The sequence below is a fragment of the Microtus ochrogaster genome, chromosome 7 (assembly GCF_000317375.1).
Source record: "Microtus ochrogaster isolate Prairie Vole_2 chromosome 7, MicOch1.0, whole genome shotgun sequence".
Taxonomy (NCBI): domain Eukaryota; kingdom Metazoa; phylum Chordata; class Mammalia; order Rodentia; family Cricetidae; genus Microtus; species Microtus ochrogaster.
This window is the reverse complement of record NC_022014.1, coordinates 16,028,772-16,048,185: the sequence shown is the minus strand read 5'-3', so window position 1 is coordinate 16,048,185 and position 19,414 is coordinate 16,028,772. Positions and strand designations below refer to the sequence as shown.

At 44.2% G+C, this 19,414-nt stretch overlaps 1 protein-coding gene across 1 annotated transcript; it reads left to right on the top strand.

Annotated features, from left to right (window-relative positions):
• The first annotated feature begins 5,400 nt into the window (after positions 1-5,400).
• On the top strand, positions 5,401-16,518 carry LOC101991909 (schlafen family member 9). The gene is made up of 5 exons (XM_005349367.3): positions 5,401-5,611; positions 9,241-10,307; positions 13,408-13,560; positions 14,546-15,269; positions 15,438-16,518. The coding sequence occupies exons 2-5, from the start codon at positions 9,248-9,250 to the stop codon at positions 16,234-16,236; spliced, it is 2,736 nt and encodes a 911-aa protein (XP_005349424.1). The 5' UTR covers positions 5,401-5,611; positions 9,241-9,247; the 3' UTR covers positions 16,237-16,518.
• Positions 16,519-19,414: the final 2,896 nt, after the last annotated feature.

Genomic DNA, 19,414 nt, shown 5'->3' with positions numbered 1-19,414 from the left:
ATAATAATATCTTAAAAAAGATTTGCTTCAGGTAAAACATTGAGGGGTCTAATAATTCACCTTTTTAATAATTCCCCCTTCTTATCCTCCCTCCTCCCCACCAACTTCTATTCCAACACTACCATCATAATCACAAGCTTTTGATATGTCTAAAATTTATTTCTTTTCAAACATTTTTTTCATAAGCTCCAGGAGCCAATTGGATCTATCTAAATGGACCAGACTCATCCAGAATAAGTATCATTTAATTCTTCCCTTATCATTCCTAGTCTCGGGAACCCCTGGGAATTCCCCTCCTCCAGCTCCCTCAAAAAAAAAAAAAAAAAAACAAACAAAAAAAAACCTCCATCTTCCATCTTAGGACTCTCCTTCCTTAATCACCAGGATCTTAAATTTTTTTCAGACATAATTTTCTGCCTTTCCAGCATCTTGTGAGGTCCTAGCTGCCAGCCAACCAGTTCCACAGAGCCTGGAAAAAACACAAAAGTAATCAGCCACCCCAGGATGTGATCAAGCATCTCAACTCTCCATTGCCCACAAAATCAGCAAAAAGCATTCTTGAGAGACCTGACAACCCCTACAAAATCAGCAGGAAGCAGTCATAAGAGACCTTACAAGGTCCCATTCCCACCCATTAAAGACCCCAAAAGCCCCAAATTTTTATAATAAACAAAAGGGTGTGTAACACCCGATTTCGGTGTTACACCCTCGGTACAGTTCGCGCGCCACTGTACCGAGCGCGAGTCGGGCAAGGGCCTGGAGATTGAAAAGAACACACAGAGAGACCAGGGTCATTCGCAAGGAGATCAACCTTTATTCAGCCTTGGGGAAGCCCTCAAGTACCTACTGCAGCACAAGGACCCCCACCCAGGCAGGTGGGGAAATTACCATATCTCAAATAGAATGAATGCCCTGCGGCTAACCACCAAACGGGGCAGGAGGAAAATAGGAACTTAACCAGGTGGGGCAAGGGGAAAACAGGAACCAACAGAATACTAGTCACCTGACTAGAAACTGAACGCGTCCCAGGAATAAGGGTTAAATGCTTGGTCATGCTGACCAGAAATTGTCCTCCGGAAGCACTCCAGGAATAAGGGAGGCCAGGGCCCTACAGGGTGGAATGTTATGATTCAGCCACAATATGGCTGACACTTCCAGGTTCCAGGGCCACATATGTGTGGACAAGTCTTCAAGCGTGACCCACATGTGGCATGGTTACGTCACCTACATATGACGCAGCTATGTGAGCCCTTAGGCTCATGCATGAGATTCAGCATCTGAGTATGATGTAACCACGTCATTCCCCAGTGCACATACACTAGGCAACCCTTAAAAGCTGGACACACCATCTTCGGTTCTCTCTCTCTCTCTCTCTCTCTCTCTCTCTCTCTCTCTCTGTCTCTCTCTCTGCACGCTGACCTTAACAGGCCTGTACACTGCCACCAGTAAACTCCTAAGCAGGTTTGTTGCATGTTCCATGTTTTCTTCTCACTCACACCAGATAATTTCAATTACACAAGTCAACTTCCTGACTTTTTATAATTTCAACTTTTTGTGGCTGAAAAAGTTCCATTATGTATATGGAGCAAAGTTTCAATATTCATTTGTCAAAGTTCAGTTTTAAACATTAAATGTGAAGAAATAAATTTTCTATGTGTGCTTGTTTTGTTTTGGAGAAAGAGAGATAGAGAGATAGAGAGAGACAGAGAGAACATAAAGTTGGGTGGGTAGGTCTGTGCAGGGGAAAACATCCAAATTTATTGTATGAAAATTTTTTCAATAAAGTAAGTTTTAAAAAAAGTTTGCTGTCAGGCAGTGGTGGCACACGCCTTTAATCTCAGCACTCAGGAGGTAGAGGCAGGCAGATCTCTGTGAGTTTGAGGCCAGGCTGGTCTACAAGAGCTAGTTCCAGGACAGACTCAAAAGCCTGCCTCTAAAAAAAAAAAAAATTAAAAAAAATCCTGTCTTTAAGGCATCAGCACAGAGAAAGCAGCTGCTTTACTACAAGGGGAAAACATCCCCTTCCTTCCTCTTTTTACCTACCCCTTCTTCCTCTTCCTCCTGCTCTCTGCCGGAACTTGGGGACTTTGACCCAACGCGTAAGAAGTGAGGGGGCAGGGCAGAGGAGAGCAGAGACAGCTACAGCAGAGGTCCAGAGAGAAGAGACTGAGAGAGCAATAGGAGAGCAGAGGCTGGAAAGGGAGGGAGGGGCCCTCAGGACCCGGATGTAGATCTCTCTCCACCACCAACTTCAGGCCTACAGAGCTTTGAGTTCTGCCTCATCTGCCTCACTCCTGGACTCACTGAAGCGATGCCCCATGCATTCTGCTGTCTTCTAGTGTTTTCCATCATTGCCTTGCTCCTGAGCTGCTCAGTCCTCAGTAGGAGATGGTGCCTGAGGCCTTGGACCTTACTTGACCCAGCAAACCCAAACTTGTGTCCGGGTGCACAGGTCCACAGGTGCACCTGCTGACTCATTTCCCAACTCTGCACATTTTCAGCTTTTTAAGATATGAGTTAGCTAGAAATACGCTTAAGCTATTGGCCAAACAGTATTGCCAATAATATGGCTTCTGTGTGATTACTTCAGGGCTGAGCAGGAACAAACAAGCAGCCTCCTACAACATCTGAGAGCTGTCTGTAAGTACCCGTGCTTATTTACCGGGACGATGTCACCTGATATGGTGTCAAAGAATTAAGCCAGGGTAGGTGGAGGGGCCACAGAAAGACTGAGGCTGTGACAATTTTATTGAGACACCCTCATCAGTAGCAGAATTTGGTGACAAGTGCCAGGATCAAAATCAGTTTGTAGTTGCCAGGATACATGGTGCTGGCAAATATTACAGGTAGACAAGATTAATGTCTAAGACCAATCGTCCTGTCGAGCTTCCATGCTTCCTTGACTTCTAAGGGAACACAGAGAAAAGTACCAAGCAGCATGAATGCTTCATAGCCAGAGGGAGTGCCTTGGTCTCTCAGGAACTGGAAGGGACTTTGTGCAACCAGGAGTCATGCACTCCAACATGAAAAACCTATGACATATGCCTCTCAAGGCAGCTAGGCCAGGCCAACTCCATGGTTCCTTATATTTCCTCCTTTTTATTTTGTAATTTTAGGTTATGCACATCAGTCTTCAAAGCAGATGAGGAGTAGCAAATTATTCTTTAGGTTTAATGCTTCCCAGTACAACCAACAAAAAAATTCTGAGAGACATTCCTATGGACCATAGTTTAGAAATCCAATTAAAGACAGAAAAATAATGACTAAAAACCTTTGCCAGGTTTTGTGCAGCAATGGAAGAGGGTAATTCTTCTAACTTTGAATGGTGAATGGTTCATATTTTACCATGTAAGGCCTGAATATCAACACTTGAATTATCATATGACCAACTTTGCCCAGGGAGCAATATGATTAGCAGTGGGGACATCCATGATCTGGGAGTCGTTTACATAAAGAGGGATGTTATTCTCTTCCCAGTTAACAAGTGAAGCACAGAAGCATCAGACACATAAACCCAAACATGCTCCAGCAGAGATAGATGATTCAACAGAGCAAAAAATATCAAATGGAAAAAAGAAAGCATATTCAACAAATGCTCTGGCATAACTGGAAATCAAACTGTAGAAGAACGAAAATAGATCCATATCTATCACCATGCACAAAACTCAAGTCCAAAGACCTCAACATAAAACCAGCCACACTGAACCTAATAGAAGAGAAAGTGGGAAGTAAACTTGAACGCATTGGCACAGGAGACCACTTCCTAAATACAACCTCAGTAGCACAGACACTGAGAGAAATAATTAATAAATGGGACCTTCTGAAACTGAGAAACTTCTGTACAGCAAAGGACACGGTCAACAAGACAAAACAGCAAACTACAGAATGGGAAAAGATCTTCACCAGCTCCACATTGGACTGAGGTCTGATCTTCAAAATATACAAAGAACTCAAGAAATTGGTCATCAAAAGAACAAATAATCCAACAAAATAAATGGGGTACAGACCTAAACAGAGAACTCTCAACAGAGGAATCTAAAATGGCTGAAAGACACTTAAGGAAATGCTCGACATCCTTAGTCATCAGAGAAATGCAAATCAAAACAACTCTGAGATTCCATCTTACACCTGTAAGAATAACCAAGATCAAAAACACTGATGGCAGCTTATGCTGGAGAGGACGTGAGGTAAAGGAAACCCTCCTGCATTGCTGGTGGGAATGCAAACTGGTACAGCCGCTTTTGGTATCAATATGGCGATTTCCGAGAAATTTAGGAAAAAAACTACCTCAAGATTCAGCAATACCACTTTTGGGTATATACCCAAAGGACATATGCTCAACTATGTTCATAGCAGCATTATTTGTCATAGTCAGAACCTGGAAACAACCTAAATGCCCCTCGACCAAAGAATGGATAAGAAACATGTGATACATTTACCCAGCAGCGAACTTCACAGGACAGGGTCGGAGGGAAGCAGGAAGCAGAGGGAAGGACATAGGAAGAGTTTTTCTCCTCTTGAATGAGTTCTATCCCGTCTTGTGTCACTCTTACAGCATTTGATTAGATTCGATGAGTAGATTGATTGGCAGATGCGACTGCTGGGCAGGTGACTGAGCGCTGGGAGAGAGGAAGACCAGGGAGGAGTACTATACAGCAGAAAAAGAAAAGTCATCTTGAAATTTGCAGGCAAATGGGTGAATATAAAAGACATCATACTGAGTGAGGTAACCCAGACCCAGAAAAGCAAATATAATATATACTCTACACTGTAGATTCATGGTCCTTGATTATACAAACATTCTGGAAAACAAGCATTTTAAAGAAAACCTTGGATAAGTTGGTATGAAGATGTACTGAAATGGAAAGTTTGTAACTGTGGAAAAACAGGTTATGAACTACAACACATATCATGATGCGGCTGTGTTGACCATGTGTAATAAGTGTACGCACATGAATAACACACAACATATAAAGATCTGCAAGTATGAAGGGTTAATGATGGTTTGTTTTCCCCCTGAGGCTGGGGCTGAGATCCTGATAAAAACTCTACTCTCACTCTCCTTCTAGACCAGCGTGAATCTGCGCTCCTGCCCCGGGTTTTCCACAGCAGAGAACTCAGTCCTCAGGCAGAGGCAGCAGCTCAGGGCTGCAATCCCCTGGGCCAGGCGGGCAGGCAGGCAGAGAGGAGTTCCACCCAGGGCCCAGGAGGAGGGCTTAGCGGAAGAGAGAAGAGCAGCTGGGCAGTCCAATCCAACAGTGAGCTCAACCTGGCAGAGTGCCAAAGACCTCCCCCCACCTTCCCACCCTCCCACCCCCCTACTAGAAAGAGTCCTACAGTTTCGTTTTCCCACAAAGCAAGCAAGGTATTGGGAGGTAGATGGGTTGCTTTAAACAGTTGGCCAAACCCACGGGGGAGCGAGTGCTGCTCCACTGGCCTTACAGGCAGCTGCCCAATCTACGACTGGAACACCACTCGACAAGCAGGACTTGTGCCAGAGACCGAGTTCTGAAGGGAAAAGGTTCGTGCCGGTTTCCTAGTTCCCCTTTCGAGGCCGCCACTGAAACAGGAGGAGCAAGAGAACTGAGACCTTTCCCGCAGATCAGAAGCGGTAGGTAAGGGCTGGTGCAACCTTCGCGGGGACAGGGTCAGAGGGAAGCGGGAGGCAGAGGGAAGGGCCTGGGAAGAGCTTTTCTCCTCTTGAATGAGTTCTATTCCGTTTTGTATAACTCATAGCATTTGATTAGATTCGAAAGATTGATTGGTAGATTCGACCGCTGGGTAGGTGACAGAGGGCTGGGAAAGAGAAAAAGCAAGAAGGAGGAAGAATGGCGGCTGAGACCAAAAGGGGAACCAAAACGCCAGGAACAATTCGAAAGCTCTATGTGTCTAAAGTTAGGATGTTAGTTCATTAAACACGTTCTAAGTTTCCCGGTATTTAGTAGACTTCCTACTGGTCTCTTCGTTTCCGCTCCTTTGGCAAGGAGCTGAGCCAACCATTGGAGAGGAAAGGCGGGACCTTAGTGACTGCCTGGCCAAAGCGCGGGACCTGGAATTGTATGGCCAGATTCCGGGTGCTTAGAGCCCTGCACCTCTGCACCGCCACCACCGAGGTCTAGCCCGCCAAATCCGGGACCTGGGTGGCCTGAGCAGCCCAGAAGCCAAGGTGACAATTGTGTGTCTCTCCTGCCTGAAGGCCCAGGTATTTTATCAGGCTCAGCAGCAAGTTCGGTAAAAAGCATGAGAGTTATAGGAGATGACTAGGGTGGTTGTGAGCCTGGCCAGGCTATCACAGGGGAGGGGGAGAGGGCACAGGAATGAGGGGCAGGTGGGGGTGGGGCAGGACCACATGCCCACATACACACAGGTGCCACACTCAGCAGCAGGATTCTGTGCTGGCAGAGCCTGTCACTGTTAGCGGGTGTAAGTTAGTGCAAGTGCCTCGGCTCCCTCCTCCCCCCAGTTGCAGTTTTTGAAATTATTGTGTTGAAAGATTCTGCAGACGCGACTGAGCCACCCCTGTAAGATTCTGCCCTTAACTGAGGCACTAAGAGGAAAAAACAGAACCATTGCTATCTAACCCAGAGTTTATCATCTAGAAGCTATTGGAAAAGAGCCAAGGACCCTGTGATTTCAGTTTTCCTAATGCCACCTGTTCTACAGCCCTATTTCCTTTCTGTTCTGGTTCCCCAAAATAGCCAGTACCAGTATAAGCTTTATTTTGTGTCATATGACATTTTTAAGATTTTAATTCCTAAAAACTCTGTTCTCTAGAGCTGAATTATTCAATCTTGAGGCATATCTGTGAGTGACTATGTTGAATGAGTTAATTAAGAAGACCCTTTCTAAAGGAGGGTGGCACCATTTCCAGACTATGGTTCCTAGAGGAGCCTCCTGGCTGAGCACATGCATTCCTTGGTCTTTCTGACCATGTGTGGCTATACTGTGCCCGAGCCCTGTAAACTCCAGCTACCTTGGCTCCCTGATTCTGGTGATGCCTACTTGGAACCCTGCCTTCCTGAAGTGGCCTTTGTCTGGGCATTTTTATCACCGCGGCAGGGGAGTAACAAGACACATGGCTCCTCGTTTTCTCTGCAGTACCTCCCTGTGCGCACACCCTTCGTCCCCATATCCCTGTGATGTCTCTAACTTCTCCCACTCTGTCGCCTACATTTCTCCTCCTGCCTTTTTCAGCAAAGGGCTCTTTCCAGACAGGTGACTTTGTTCCCTAGCTGAAGGGGAAAAGGGAAGGCATTGGAAGACTCTCCCTCCTGCCTCCCCCACAGCTATAAACCTATAAACCTAACCTCACGGCCAATGGTTTTCTCTTCTCCTCTTTACCTTCTTCCAGATTCTGACCCACGATCTTGTCCAGACCTTGACTCTCAGATCCTGTTGTTTCAGTCACTCAGTCTCCTCTTCCTTCTTTAAGTTCTCAGCTCCCCACTGCCTTTCTCTCATCCATGGTAAATATGGTCAAGCCTTTCCCATCTTAAAGAAAAACCAATCTTCAACCTCTCTTCCTCCATCCACATCTGCACCTCTCTTCTTTAGTAAGTTTATCTAATGACTGATTGTCTACATTTGATAACATTATTACTATGCCTGGCATTCATTCCTCTGCCCATGTGACTTAATGACAATTAGTATAGCTTTGCTTACTGGACTTCTGTGAGCCTCAGCATAGTGTTAAGTGATTGGTGAATTATTTAATCCTTATACTAAGAGCTGTAATAAGGTAGATGATCCCTGCTCTGTTAGCAAGCACACATGCTAACAGGCATTTTAAGTATCCAGATAAATATAACAATAGTATGTTGTAAAGAGACTTTCTCTGTCCCAGAAGGTAGCTCCCGAATAACAACATGGAGAATTCTTATTAATTATGAATGTTCGGCCTTTGCTTGTTTCTAACTAGCTCTTACAACTTAATTTAAACCATTTCTATTAATCTGTGTGCTGCCATGTGGCTCATGACTTTTACCTCTCCTCCTGCATGTTCTGCTTCCTCTGTATCTGGCTGGTGACTCCACCTTTCTTCTTCCGTGGGTCCTCTCTATCCCCAGATATCCCACCTAAACTCTTCCTGCCTAGCTATTGGCCCTTCAGCTCTTTATTAAACCAATCACAGTGCACATCTTCACATAGTGTAAAGGGGTGATCCTCAACAGTATGGGATAGAGTTGCCGGCCAAGCCATGTCTATTGGTCCTCATCTCTAAGACCTCAGCTTCTGCAGTCTTCAAAGTCAGCAGCTGTGTCATGCATTAAATCTTTTGGCTGGGAGTTTGAGACAGGATTTCTCTGTGCAGCCTTGGCTGTCCTGGAACTCACTGTGTAGACCAGCCTGCCCTTGAACTCAGAGCTCCTCCTGCCTCTGTCTCCCAAGTGCTGGGACTAAAGACATGCACCTCCAGCTCCTGGCAGTTCACTAAATTCTACAATAAGACTTTCCAGTCTCACTTGCAGGACCTGTAGGTCGCTTAGAGACCTGGAAAGTCTGCAGGTGGCCTTGTGCTCCATTCCCTGATGCCATAATCCATTGGTTTCTCCCACCTCTCCGGGTTTTCATGAGCTTCTTGACATCTCTGTCTAGTATATTCTCTATTTATCCCATAATTCATTGGGAATAACTTCCAAGCTGAGAAATCTCATGCCATGGCATACCCTTCTGTTAGGTGATCTCTCCTGCTCCTGTACCTCAATGCTGATACTTTCACCCTGACAGTTCCAGTGAGTGGATGACATTAGCTCCTCCTGGGAGCATGGTTAAACTAAAGAGTAATAGCCAAAGTAGTTCAAATACCTCTTTAATGTGTTTTTCCTCCCATAGCCCATATCTCATGTGATGGTAAGTTCTACTTTTTTTTAAATATGTATTTTACATATACGAGTGACTTGTCTTTGTATACACACCAGAAGAGGCTATCAGGACCTATTATATATTGTTATGAGCCACCATGTGGTTGCTGGGAATTGAACTCAGGACCTCTGGAAGAGCAGCCAGTGCTCTTAACCACTGAGCCGTTTCTCCAGCCCCCAATAAGTTCTACTTTTATTACCCCTCAAAAACAATTTCTAAAGAGAAAGGACTGTTTTTTATGTTACTTGATATTTTACTGCTTTGACAGGATATATTTGACTTAGATTAATATTTTCAGTAAGTAGATGAATGAATTGTGTCCATGAGAGAATTAATCTTAATAAAGGTAAAACAAGTGTTTGGATTGTTTGACTGCAGGACCAACATGGAAAGAAATCCCTCCTTAGAGATGATACAGTCTAACCCAGACTTGGTCATCCGCATAAGAGACGTGACCCTCGGGGAAGAAAACCGAAAGAAAATGGACTCGAAGAAGAGAAAGCTGGAGAATACAAGAGTTACAGAGGCTGCCTGTGCTCTGTTAAACTCCGGAGGAGGAGTGATTGAGATACAAATGGCCAACAAGAGTGAGCATCCCGTGGAGATGGGACTGGATTTGGAACAGTCTTTGAGAGAGCTTATCCAGTCTTCTGATTGGCAGGCTTTCTTTGAGACCCAGCAACGAGGGAACCATTTTTACATTTTTGTTAAATCTTGGAGCTGTGGCCCTGAAAACAGTTCTGCTAAATCTCACATTTGCAGCCAAAACTCTTCCTTGTACTGTAGATCTGGAACATCAGTGATTCCCATGAGTTCGACAGATGCATTTGTATATCTAAAAAGTAAGAAGAGTGTTGGATGTGGCCTGACTGATGGAAGAGCTCCACCTGTTAAAATTCCCAGAGTTATGCATCAGAACAGCCTTGAATCAGATCCTGCTTTTGAAATTTTCCAGAGGAAGAAACTCGAATATGGTCAAATCTTGCTTTTTCCTGAATCTATACAAGTAGAGTTTAAACAATTCGATACAAAAAAAGCCCTAGATTACATTAAAAATATAATTCCAGAGTATGTCTCTGCATTTGCAAACACCAGGGGAGGCTACCTTTTCATTGGCGTGGAGGATAAGAGTAGGAAGGTCCTGGGATGCCCAAAAGACAATGTTACCCGTGACTCTTTGGAAAGAGTGGCAAATGAAGCAATATCTAAGTTGCCAGTTTTCCATTTTTCGTCATCTGAAGAAAAGGTGTCTTACAAGACCAAAATCATAGATGTGTTTCACGAGGGGAATTTGCATGGTTATCTCTGTGCGATCAAAGTGGAGGCTTTCTGCTGTGCAGTGTTCTCAAAAGCTCCCATTTCATGGATGGTAGACAAGGGGAATTATGTCATCTACAGACTGACTACTAAGGAATGGGTAGGCATGATGATGGCTGCTGATCCAGGTAAGAGGGGAGAGTTCTTCCTGCTCTGTCCTTTCTGCCTCTTTTGAGTTCCTTCACACTCCTAAAATCTGATTCATTACACCTACTGAAGTTGAATCTTTATGCTTTTTCAGATGCAAGAAATTTGTAGGTCTGGAGAGATGGCTCAGAGGTTAAGAGCACTGGCTGCTCTTTTAGAGGGCCTTCGTTCAATTCCCAGCAACCACATGATGGCTTACAATCATCTGTAATGAGACCTGGTGCCCCTCTTCTGGCATGCATGCATACATGTAGGCAGAACACTGTATATAGAGTAAATAAATAAATCTTTTTAAAAATAGATATGGATTTCTTTTGTGCTTATGTTTGTTTTTTGAGGCAGGGTTTTTTTGTCTAATAGTTCTGGCTATCCTATACCTCACTTTGTAGACCAGGCTGTTGCCTCCCGAGTACTGGGATTAAAGATGTGTGCCACCACCACCCAGCTAAATACGGACTTCTTTTGGGGCACACACATGCAAATGCCACAGTTCACACATGGAGGTCAGAGACCAACATGAGTCACTTCTCCTTCCACCAAGTGCGTGCCAGAGCAAACTCAGGTCATCAGGCCTGGAGGCAGGCACCTGTTTAGTTAGGGTTTCTGTTGTTGTAAAGAGACACCATGACCACGGTAACTCTTTTTTTTATTATTAATTTTTTATTTAGAAGAAAGTGCCAGTGTGGTCCCCACTACCACAAACTATGCAGTCCAGTGTCCCACATTTGGGGAAATCCCAGGGGTCAACACATCTGGAATGCAATAGATAAGCCTTGGACTGACCATGGCAACTCTTATAAAAGAAAACATTTAATTGTGGTGGCTCGCTTACAATTTCAGAGGTTCAGTCCATTATCATCATGGTGGGACATGGCAACATGCAGGCAGATATTGTGCTGGAGAAATAACTGAGAGTCCCACATGTTACAGGCAACAGGAAGTGATCTGAGAGACTGGGTGGTATCTTGAGCATATATGAGACCTCAAAGCCTGCCTCCACAATGACACACTTCCCCTATTAAGATTACACCTACTCCAACAAGGCCACACTTCCCAGAAGTGCCACTCCCTTTGGGATCATTTTCTTTAAACCACCACAGCACCTTTACCCACTGAGCCATCTCACCAGCACCATGAAAATGGAGTTCATATTTACACACATTATTTAAACTCCTCGCATGTAGTTTGCTGGGCCCTTATAACAATGATCATCTGGTACCAAAGTTTAGCATGTTACCAATTCTGCGAGTCAGGAACCCGCACCAGATGGGGCGCATTTTGTTTGGACCTAATTGCTCTTTTTTGCTAAGTCTTCTTTGGCTAACCAGTCTTTTGTGCTTTTATATGAATTTCAGGATTTTTATAATTAGTTCTGTGAAAAGCATAATTGGAATTTGGTAGGACTTGTATTGACTCATTAGACCAAGTTTAGTGACTGCCATTTCCATAGGAAGCTTTTTCTTCTGGTTTCTGCCTCAGTGTTTGAAAGTTTTTATTGTAGAGGCTTCTTACCTCCTTGGTTAGGTATGTTCCCAGGGATTTTTCTGATGCAGTCGTTAATGAGATTTTCTAGATCTGTTTCTCGGCAAGTTTGTCATTGGTATACAGAAAAGCTGCTGGGTTTTTCTGTAGGTTTTTATATCCTGCTACCTTGCTGAAAGTTATCAAATATAAGAGCTCACTGGTAGAGTCTTTAAGGTCTTTATGTTTAGGGTCAGGTCATCTGCAAATGGGGACAACTGACTTCTTTTCTATTTGCCTTGAATGAGAGTGAGCCCTCGATTTTGGAGGCAGAACTTTTAGCTGTGGATCCCCAAGTGGCAGCAGAGGCTGTAGGTCCAAAAACAGCGTTAGTGGGCAGTGGGTCCCAAGAGCAACCAGTCTGAGGCAGAGACAATGCTGTTCCCCAAGTGGCTGCAGTGGGCCATGAGAGTCTGCAAGTCCCATGTGGAGATACAGATGGGTGGGCACACCATGAGACCATGCCACAGGTCTCAAAAGGCAGCTGGTCCCTGGCAGGGATCCATGTAGCAGCTGAAAGACAGAGACATGGATAGGCACACCATGCAGGGTGAGATTGTATATTTGTTTAGTGGGTTATGGAGGGGAAAAGGGAAAAGGGGAGAAGAGCAGAGGGAGAAAAAAACAGGAGGGGGAAAGGGGAAAAGTAGAGAGAAGAGAGAGAGAGAGAGAGAGAGAGAGAGAGAGAAAATAACTCAGGCTGGAAGCTGAAGATCAGCTTGTATTGTCAAATGGGGGTGGGGGTGTGAGTGGGCATGGCTTGTCTCTTAAAGGGACAGAGCAGACCATTACACTGGTTTCATCAATGACATGCTGGTATTTATTGTTTAATCTCCATGTGTTTATAAATTTTATAGATTTTTCTCTGGTGGTTTATAGTTGTATTTAATTTTGGTAATGAGAAACAAAAGATTATTATTTCTTTTTTTTTTTTTTTCTTTTTCAAGACAGGGTTTCTCTGTGCAACAGCCCTGGCTGTCCTGGAACCTGTTCTGTAGACCAGGCTGACATCAAACTCACAAAGATTTGCCTGCCTTGCCTCCCAGCTTGTGCTCTTGACCTCTGAGCCGTCCCTCCAGTCCCAGGCTTCCTTTTCTGAGTCCAGCCTCCTACTACCTGAACTTTTTGTCATGTTGGTGCCCAGGCCTTCCTTGCCCCATGCTTACCTTCCACAGCTGTCTCCTACCCCGGAACTGTGGCAGGCCGACACCAGGATCTCTTATCTGAGATTGTTTTTTGTTATCAGGACCCCAGGGTAGGTCAGTGCTAACCAGTGGGTTCTCACCCACTAGCACCCAGTGAAGTGACAAAGTGGGCCTCCTCGCCACTGTTTACCCACGATGCCTCACCAGAACCTTCAATTGGACTTGAAGCTTTTGAGGATTCTGATTTTGACATGTGGTTGGGACTAGTGGTCTCTTCACCAGGGTTGTTTATATTAACTTCTGGATCAAGCTTCAGCTTCCCTTCTGTGTGGTTCTGGTCTTCTTCCAATTCTTCCCCGTTGGAATAGAGCCTTGCTTTGTTATTCTGACGGGTTTTATTCATTGTGTCACACAGAGGCAGCTTCCAATCAGTCATCTTCCCTCGGTAGACTATGTGAAGATTTTGAGTGTCAACTGAGTCTCTCAGACAGCCCTCCACACTGCAGACCAGTGTATTCTAAGAAAGGACTGGAGCATAAAGTCGACCTCCAAAAGTGTTTATTTCCAGGTATGAACAGCTAGTTTTTCCATTAGGAGAAAGAGACAAATCATTTAACACCTTTGCTAAAAAAGAAATCAAAGAGAATGCCTTGTGCAGCACCAAGTTTATGATGTAACAGCACTACAAACCTCTTGGGAATGAGGGGCAGGTACCATGAAGTCATCGAGCATGGTACTAGCAAACTCTGATAGCTAAATATGTAGAGATCAAGGTCCCCACCAGGAATATAAACAGCATTTCCAGGGCTTGAGCACATGCATTTGAGTCAGCTTCTCAAGGGTTTTGAACTCACTGAACCAGTACAGCCATAGTAGAAGAATCTAATGTAACAATAACTGCACAGATTTTTCCACTTCTTTAGCTCAGTAACTTCCACTTTGGTTGGCACAGACTTTTCTGTAAGATAATGAATGGGAGGGCCACATCATTCCATCAGCTTGGTGGAATATGAGCTGCAGGGGATGGAGACAGACAGGATTTCCCTTAAGTTGTATTGCACATAGGAGCTTAGTTCTCTTTGGGTTTGAAAATGTTTTATATCTTTAATTTTTGTTGAAACAGATTTTTTTACATACAATATATTCAGATCACATTTTTTAACCCCTGTTCCTCCTAGCTCCTCAATACTTCCCTACCCTAAAATCCACATTCTTTCCCCTCTCTATCCCATTGTAAAACAAATAGGCAACTGAAACAAAAAAAGCAGAATAGGGCAAAACAAACAGAAAATAAGAACCAAAGAAAAAGAACAAGAAACACACACACACACACACATACAAACACAAACCATAAGAACAAAAAATCAGAAAGCATAATAAATAAGCAAAAGACCTGTAAGGTAAAGCATTTGAGGGAAAAAAACTCAAGAAATACCATTGAGTTTGTTTTGTGTTGGTTATCTACTTAATTCTCTGTTTTAAACATAATATGTGAGTTATACAAAACTATACAAACACTTATTTGAAATCTTGTTTATTCTTCCCATGTCCAGTGTCACCAGGATGTTTGAAATATACTCCTGAATCCCTCTGGAAGGAGCTGTGCTCACAGAATGAGGGACTGGAGGACTTAGTAAGCCAGCAAATGCACTCTGTCCCCTGTGGTCTGCTGATCCTCTCTAGAAGCTGGGCTGTGGACCTGAACTTGGAGGAGAGGCAGGGAGTCATCTGTGATGCCCTGCTGATTGCAGAGAATAGCCATCCCATCCTCTACACCATCCTTGGGCAGCAGGATGAGGAGGCACAGCACTACTGTACCCACACTGCCTTTACTCTCAAGCAGAAGCTAGTGGACACTGGTGGCTACACTGGGAGGGTGTGCGTCACCACCAAGGTTCTCTGCCTGGAATCCAAGAGCAATGTAGAGACCAGTGTGGGGTCAGTCTCTCCTATAGATTACCCACGCTCCTATTACCTTGCAAACACCCAGGAAATGGAAGCCTTGCTGCAGGCGCTTGTGATTGTCTTGCTCAACTTCAGATCTTTCTTGAGTGACCAGCTTGGCTGTGAAATTTTGAATCTTCTCACAGTCCAACAGTATGAGATATTCTCAAAAAATCTCCGCAAAAACAAGAAACTGTTTGTGCATGGCTTACCAGGGTCGGGCAAGACAGTCATGGCCATCAAGATCATGGAAAAGATCAGAAACACATTTCATTGTGAAACAGATAGAATTCTCTACATCTGTGAAAATCAGCCCTTGAGGGACTTGATCAGGTAAATGTTGGATCTTACATCTGTGTGTTATCAATATGGTCTTGAATATTTCTCTTAAGTGACCCTGATTCTTGGGAATTAGACAGTACAAGGACCTGTGACAGCAGTGCTGTGTCTCTAGGCATTGATGCATTTGAGAAACACCTAATGTCCTTTTCACTGTTACAGGGAAAAAAATATTTGCCAGGCAGTGACCCGGAAAACTTTCATGAAAAATGAGTTTGAGACAGACATGATCCAACACGTCATTGTTGACGAAGCCCAGAATTTCCGCACTGAAGATGGGGACTGGTATAAGAAGACAAAGCTCATCACTCAGAGAGAGAAAGATTGTCCCGGAATTCTCTGGATCTTTCTGGACTATTTTCAGACCAGCCACATGCAACAGACTGGCCTCCCATGTTTCTCACGCCAATATCCAAAGGAAGAGCTCACAAGAGTAGTACGCAATGCAGATAAAATAGCTGAGTTCTTACAGCAGAAGTTACAGGAAATCAGAAATAACCCTCCATGCACGATCCCTCCCGAGTCCCTGGAGATGCTCAATGAATTTACCTGGGCTCATGGTGTACCTGGCAGCTTTGAGCTCAGACACTTGAGCTTGAGAGAGACGGTGAACTATGTAGCAAATAAGTGCAACTCCTTCTTGAGGAGTGGCTACTCTCCCCACGATATCGCTGTGCTTTTCAGCACGGAAGAGGAAACAAATACATATAAAGATCAGTTCCTGAGAGAAATGAGGAAGAGGAGGGTCTCTCAGATGGATGATGCGTGTGTCTATCCTCTTGACATGTTTGACAGCATCCGTCGATTCTCAGGCCTGGAAAGAAGCATTGTGTTTGGCATTAACCCCCATTCAGTTGAACGGGGCATTTCCTGCAACCTATTGCTCTGCTTGGCTTCCAGAGCAAAGAAACATCTGTATATTCTGATGTTTCCTGATCATTCTACCTCTATCAGGATGTAGCTCAGTAGCTGAATGGGATGCATGAGGTCCTAGGTTCATTCTCTAGGCAAAACCTAGTCGAGGCTCTTCAGTACAAGAAGAAAGAGAAAGATACAACAAAACTCTTGTCCTACAGTTTCAGAAAATGCTGGCAAAAACATTCAGTGGGCACTAAAACTCACTGTGACTCTGATGCTGACAACAAAGTTGAAGAAAAGACTGGGAAAATGATGTACATTTGACACATACTGTAAAAATATTGAAACCACGAGGATTGAAACTAGATAAAAACTAAGCAGTATAGTAAGCCCTATCTGATTTTTTTTTTTTTTTTTTGGTTTTTCGAGACAGGGTTTCTCTGTGGTTTTGGAGCCTGTCCTGGAACTAGCTCTGTAGACCAGGCTGGTCTCGAACTCACAGAGATCCGCCTGCCTCTGCCTCCCGAGTGCTGGGATTAAAGGCGTGCGCCACCACCGCCCGGCAGCCCTATCTGATTTTTAAAACAGGCTTCAACTTTAAATTAATAAGTACATTTATGAACATTTACTGCATTTACAAGTTTAAAGATAAAGACTAAAAACAACCAGTCTCCAAAGAGAAAACCTGGGCCCACCCTGCACTTTGCAGCACCAGCAAAGCAGGTGTAGGAGACTCAACAGCGAAATTGTTACTATGAGAGAATGTCCCCATTTCCCATTTATTTGGCTCATCCTGCAGCTGCCCAGGCCCCGACCCAGAGTTATGCCTGGCCTGCTCCAACATCCATGATCTGCTGGAGCACAGTGTGGGTACTTGACCCACAGACCCAAAGCATCAGGATCTCCACAGCACAGGGCAGCAGTGGGATGTCCAGGAGTGTCACTCAGACTTTGACATCATAAGGGCCTCTTCCTTACAGAGATGCTAATTGGGAGTGGTAGGGTCTTTAGGGGATGTCCCTGTGGAGACTCTCAGGAAAATCCCCTAAGAGTGTAAACAGAGGACAATAGGAGCTGCAGGAGAGAAAAGGACGCATAGCTCACCCATCACAGAAACTTTGTCTTTTGATTAGAACGGATTTAAGAGAATTGTGATTTCACAAACTGTGTTTATGCTAGAGTTACGGTATTGAACTGTTAATGTTTGTAGTTTATTATGAAGATGTTACTGATTAGAAAAAGATAAGAGCTTGTCTGAGAAAATTTTAGTATGATATATCCTTAGATTTGATGTGTTTAAAAGAAAAAATTTGGATTTTGATTGTAGCTACAAACTGTTAAAGATATAGTGAAGGTGATTTGAAGTAAATTGAGACCACCCCTCTTATGCCCTTTCCATGATCACAAGTTCTCTTAAGTTCCTGGAATGAGTTGAACACCCTGGGTATGACTGATGAGGGTGTGATTGATAGCGGTCACTGACAACCGCTTGGCTAACGACAGATACTAGCCACATACCTCAACCACACCTTATGTATTTTTAACTATTTTACTCTTCAATTCTGTGCTTTTTCTTGCCATAACCAATCAGGTTAATGTCAGCTACCCCAACACCCTCTGACAAGGCTGTTGCCCACTGGTGTAGGAGATCCTTCTATATTTGTGTTGCTTTCATTGGTTAATAAAGAAACTGCTGGCCAGGCAGTGGTAGCCCACGCCTTTAATCCCAGCACCTAGCACTCGGGAGGCAGAGGCAGGTGGATCTCTGTGAGTTCGAGGCCAGCCTGGTCTAGTTCCAGCTAGTTCCAGGACAGGAACCAAAAAGCTACAGAGAAACCCTGTCTCAAAAATCCAAAAAAAGAAAAAAAAGAAAGAAAAAAGAAAGAAAGAAACTGCTTTGGGTCTGATGATAGGGCAGAACTTAGGTAGACAGGGTGACAGAACTGATTCTGGGAGGAAGAAAGCAGAGAGAGAGAGAGATACGCTATGGAGACGCCAGGTCAGACATGCTAAATCTTTCCTGGTAAGCCACGACCTTGTGGTGAGCACAGATTAATAGAAATGGGTTAAATCAAGATGTGAGAGTTAGCCAATAGGTGACTAATGGCCAAGCAGTGTTTTAATTAATACAGTTTCTTGTGATTATTTCGGGTGTAAACTAGCCAGGCAGCTGAAACAAAGGGACACTCTCTCCATCAACAATTGGCTGCCTAATGTGGCCAACTAACTCCACATAAAACCTGAGAGGGCTTGAAAAGGAATTCTAGACACAAATATGGAGTTTAACACAGCTTTTTGCTGTTTGCTGGTGGGGTGGCGCAGAGCGATTTTCCTGACTCAGCAATAGCAGCAGAAAAAAAGCTGTGCCATTTTAAAATGAGGCTTCTTGCGCCCTGCCGTGGGTGCAAACTCCGGCTATGGAGCATTTGTGGGCCTGGGTATTTGTGTGCCCAATCGGGGTCGGGAGGAAAGTAGCTGAGACCATGCTTGTGGATCAGCTCTTCCTGTCTGGGCAGGAGGTGGAGTCATGTCTACTAGGCTTGGGCAGGCAGGAGAGCATGGCGGATTCCCACTGCCATACAGAGAGATGTTTCCAGGCTGTGCAGTGCTCTGCATGACAGATTTGGTTGTAACTCAGATAAAAAGGGGTTATGTACTGCATACTCATTCTCGGGGTTGGAGTGCTGACTGCAGCTCCTGCCAGGTGGCCCCAGAGCTAGAACTGGTGGTACTTCCACCATTTTAAAGTTGGAGAGAGGTGGAGCCAGCATCCAGAACAGCTGCAACCAAGCTGCTTAGCATTTTATTTTATTTTATTTTATTTTTTTTCGAGACAGGGTTTCTCTGTGGCTTTGGAGCCTGTCCTAGAACTAGCTCTGTAGACCAGGCTGGTCTCGAACTCACAGAGATCTGCCTGCCTCTGCCTCCCGAGTGCTGGGATTAAAGCTCTTCTAGACAGTAAAGAATTACAGACTCACAATAGGACAGATTCAGATATAAAAGACCTCTAAATGGGTCACAGTGTTGGATGGATGTACAGAGGCTTGGGAGAGAGAAGAAAGAGAGTTTAGAGAGTCATAAAATAAAGTTAATGCTTTAAAAAAGGGTAAAGTCTTTAAAGAGACAGAGTACAGATAGTCATAGATTAAGAGAAGTAAAAAGAAATAAGCCACGTAAAAATGGAAAATTCACACAGAGTCTGGATTATGTATGTTATTGTGTTATTTTTGAATTTTTTGACTGTGAAGGAGCTAAGTATCAAAAGATATTTCATTATATGG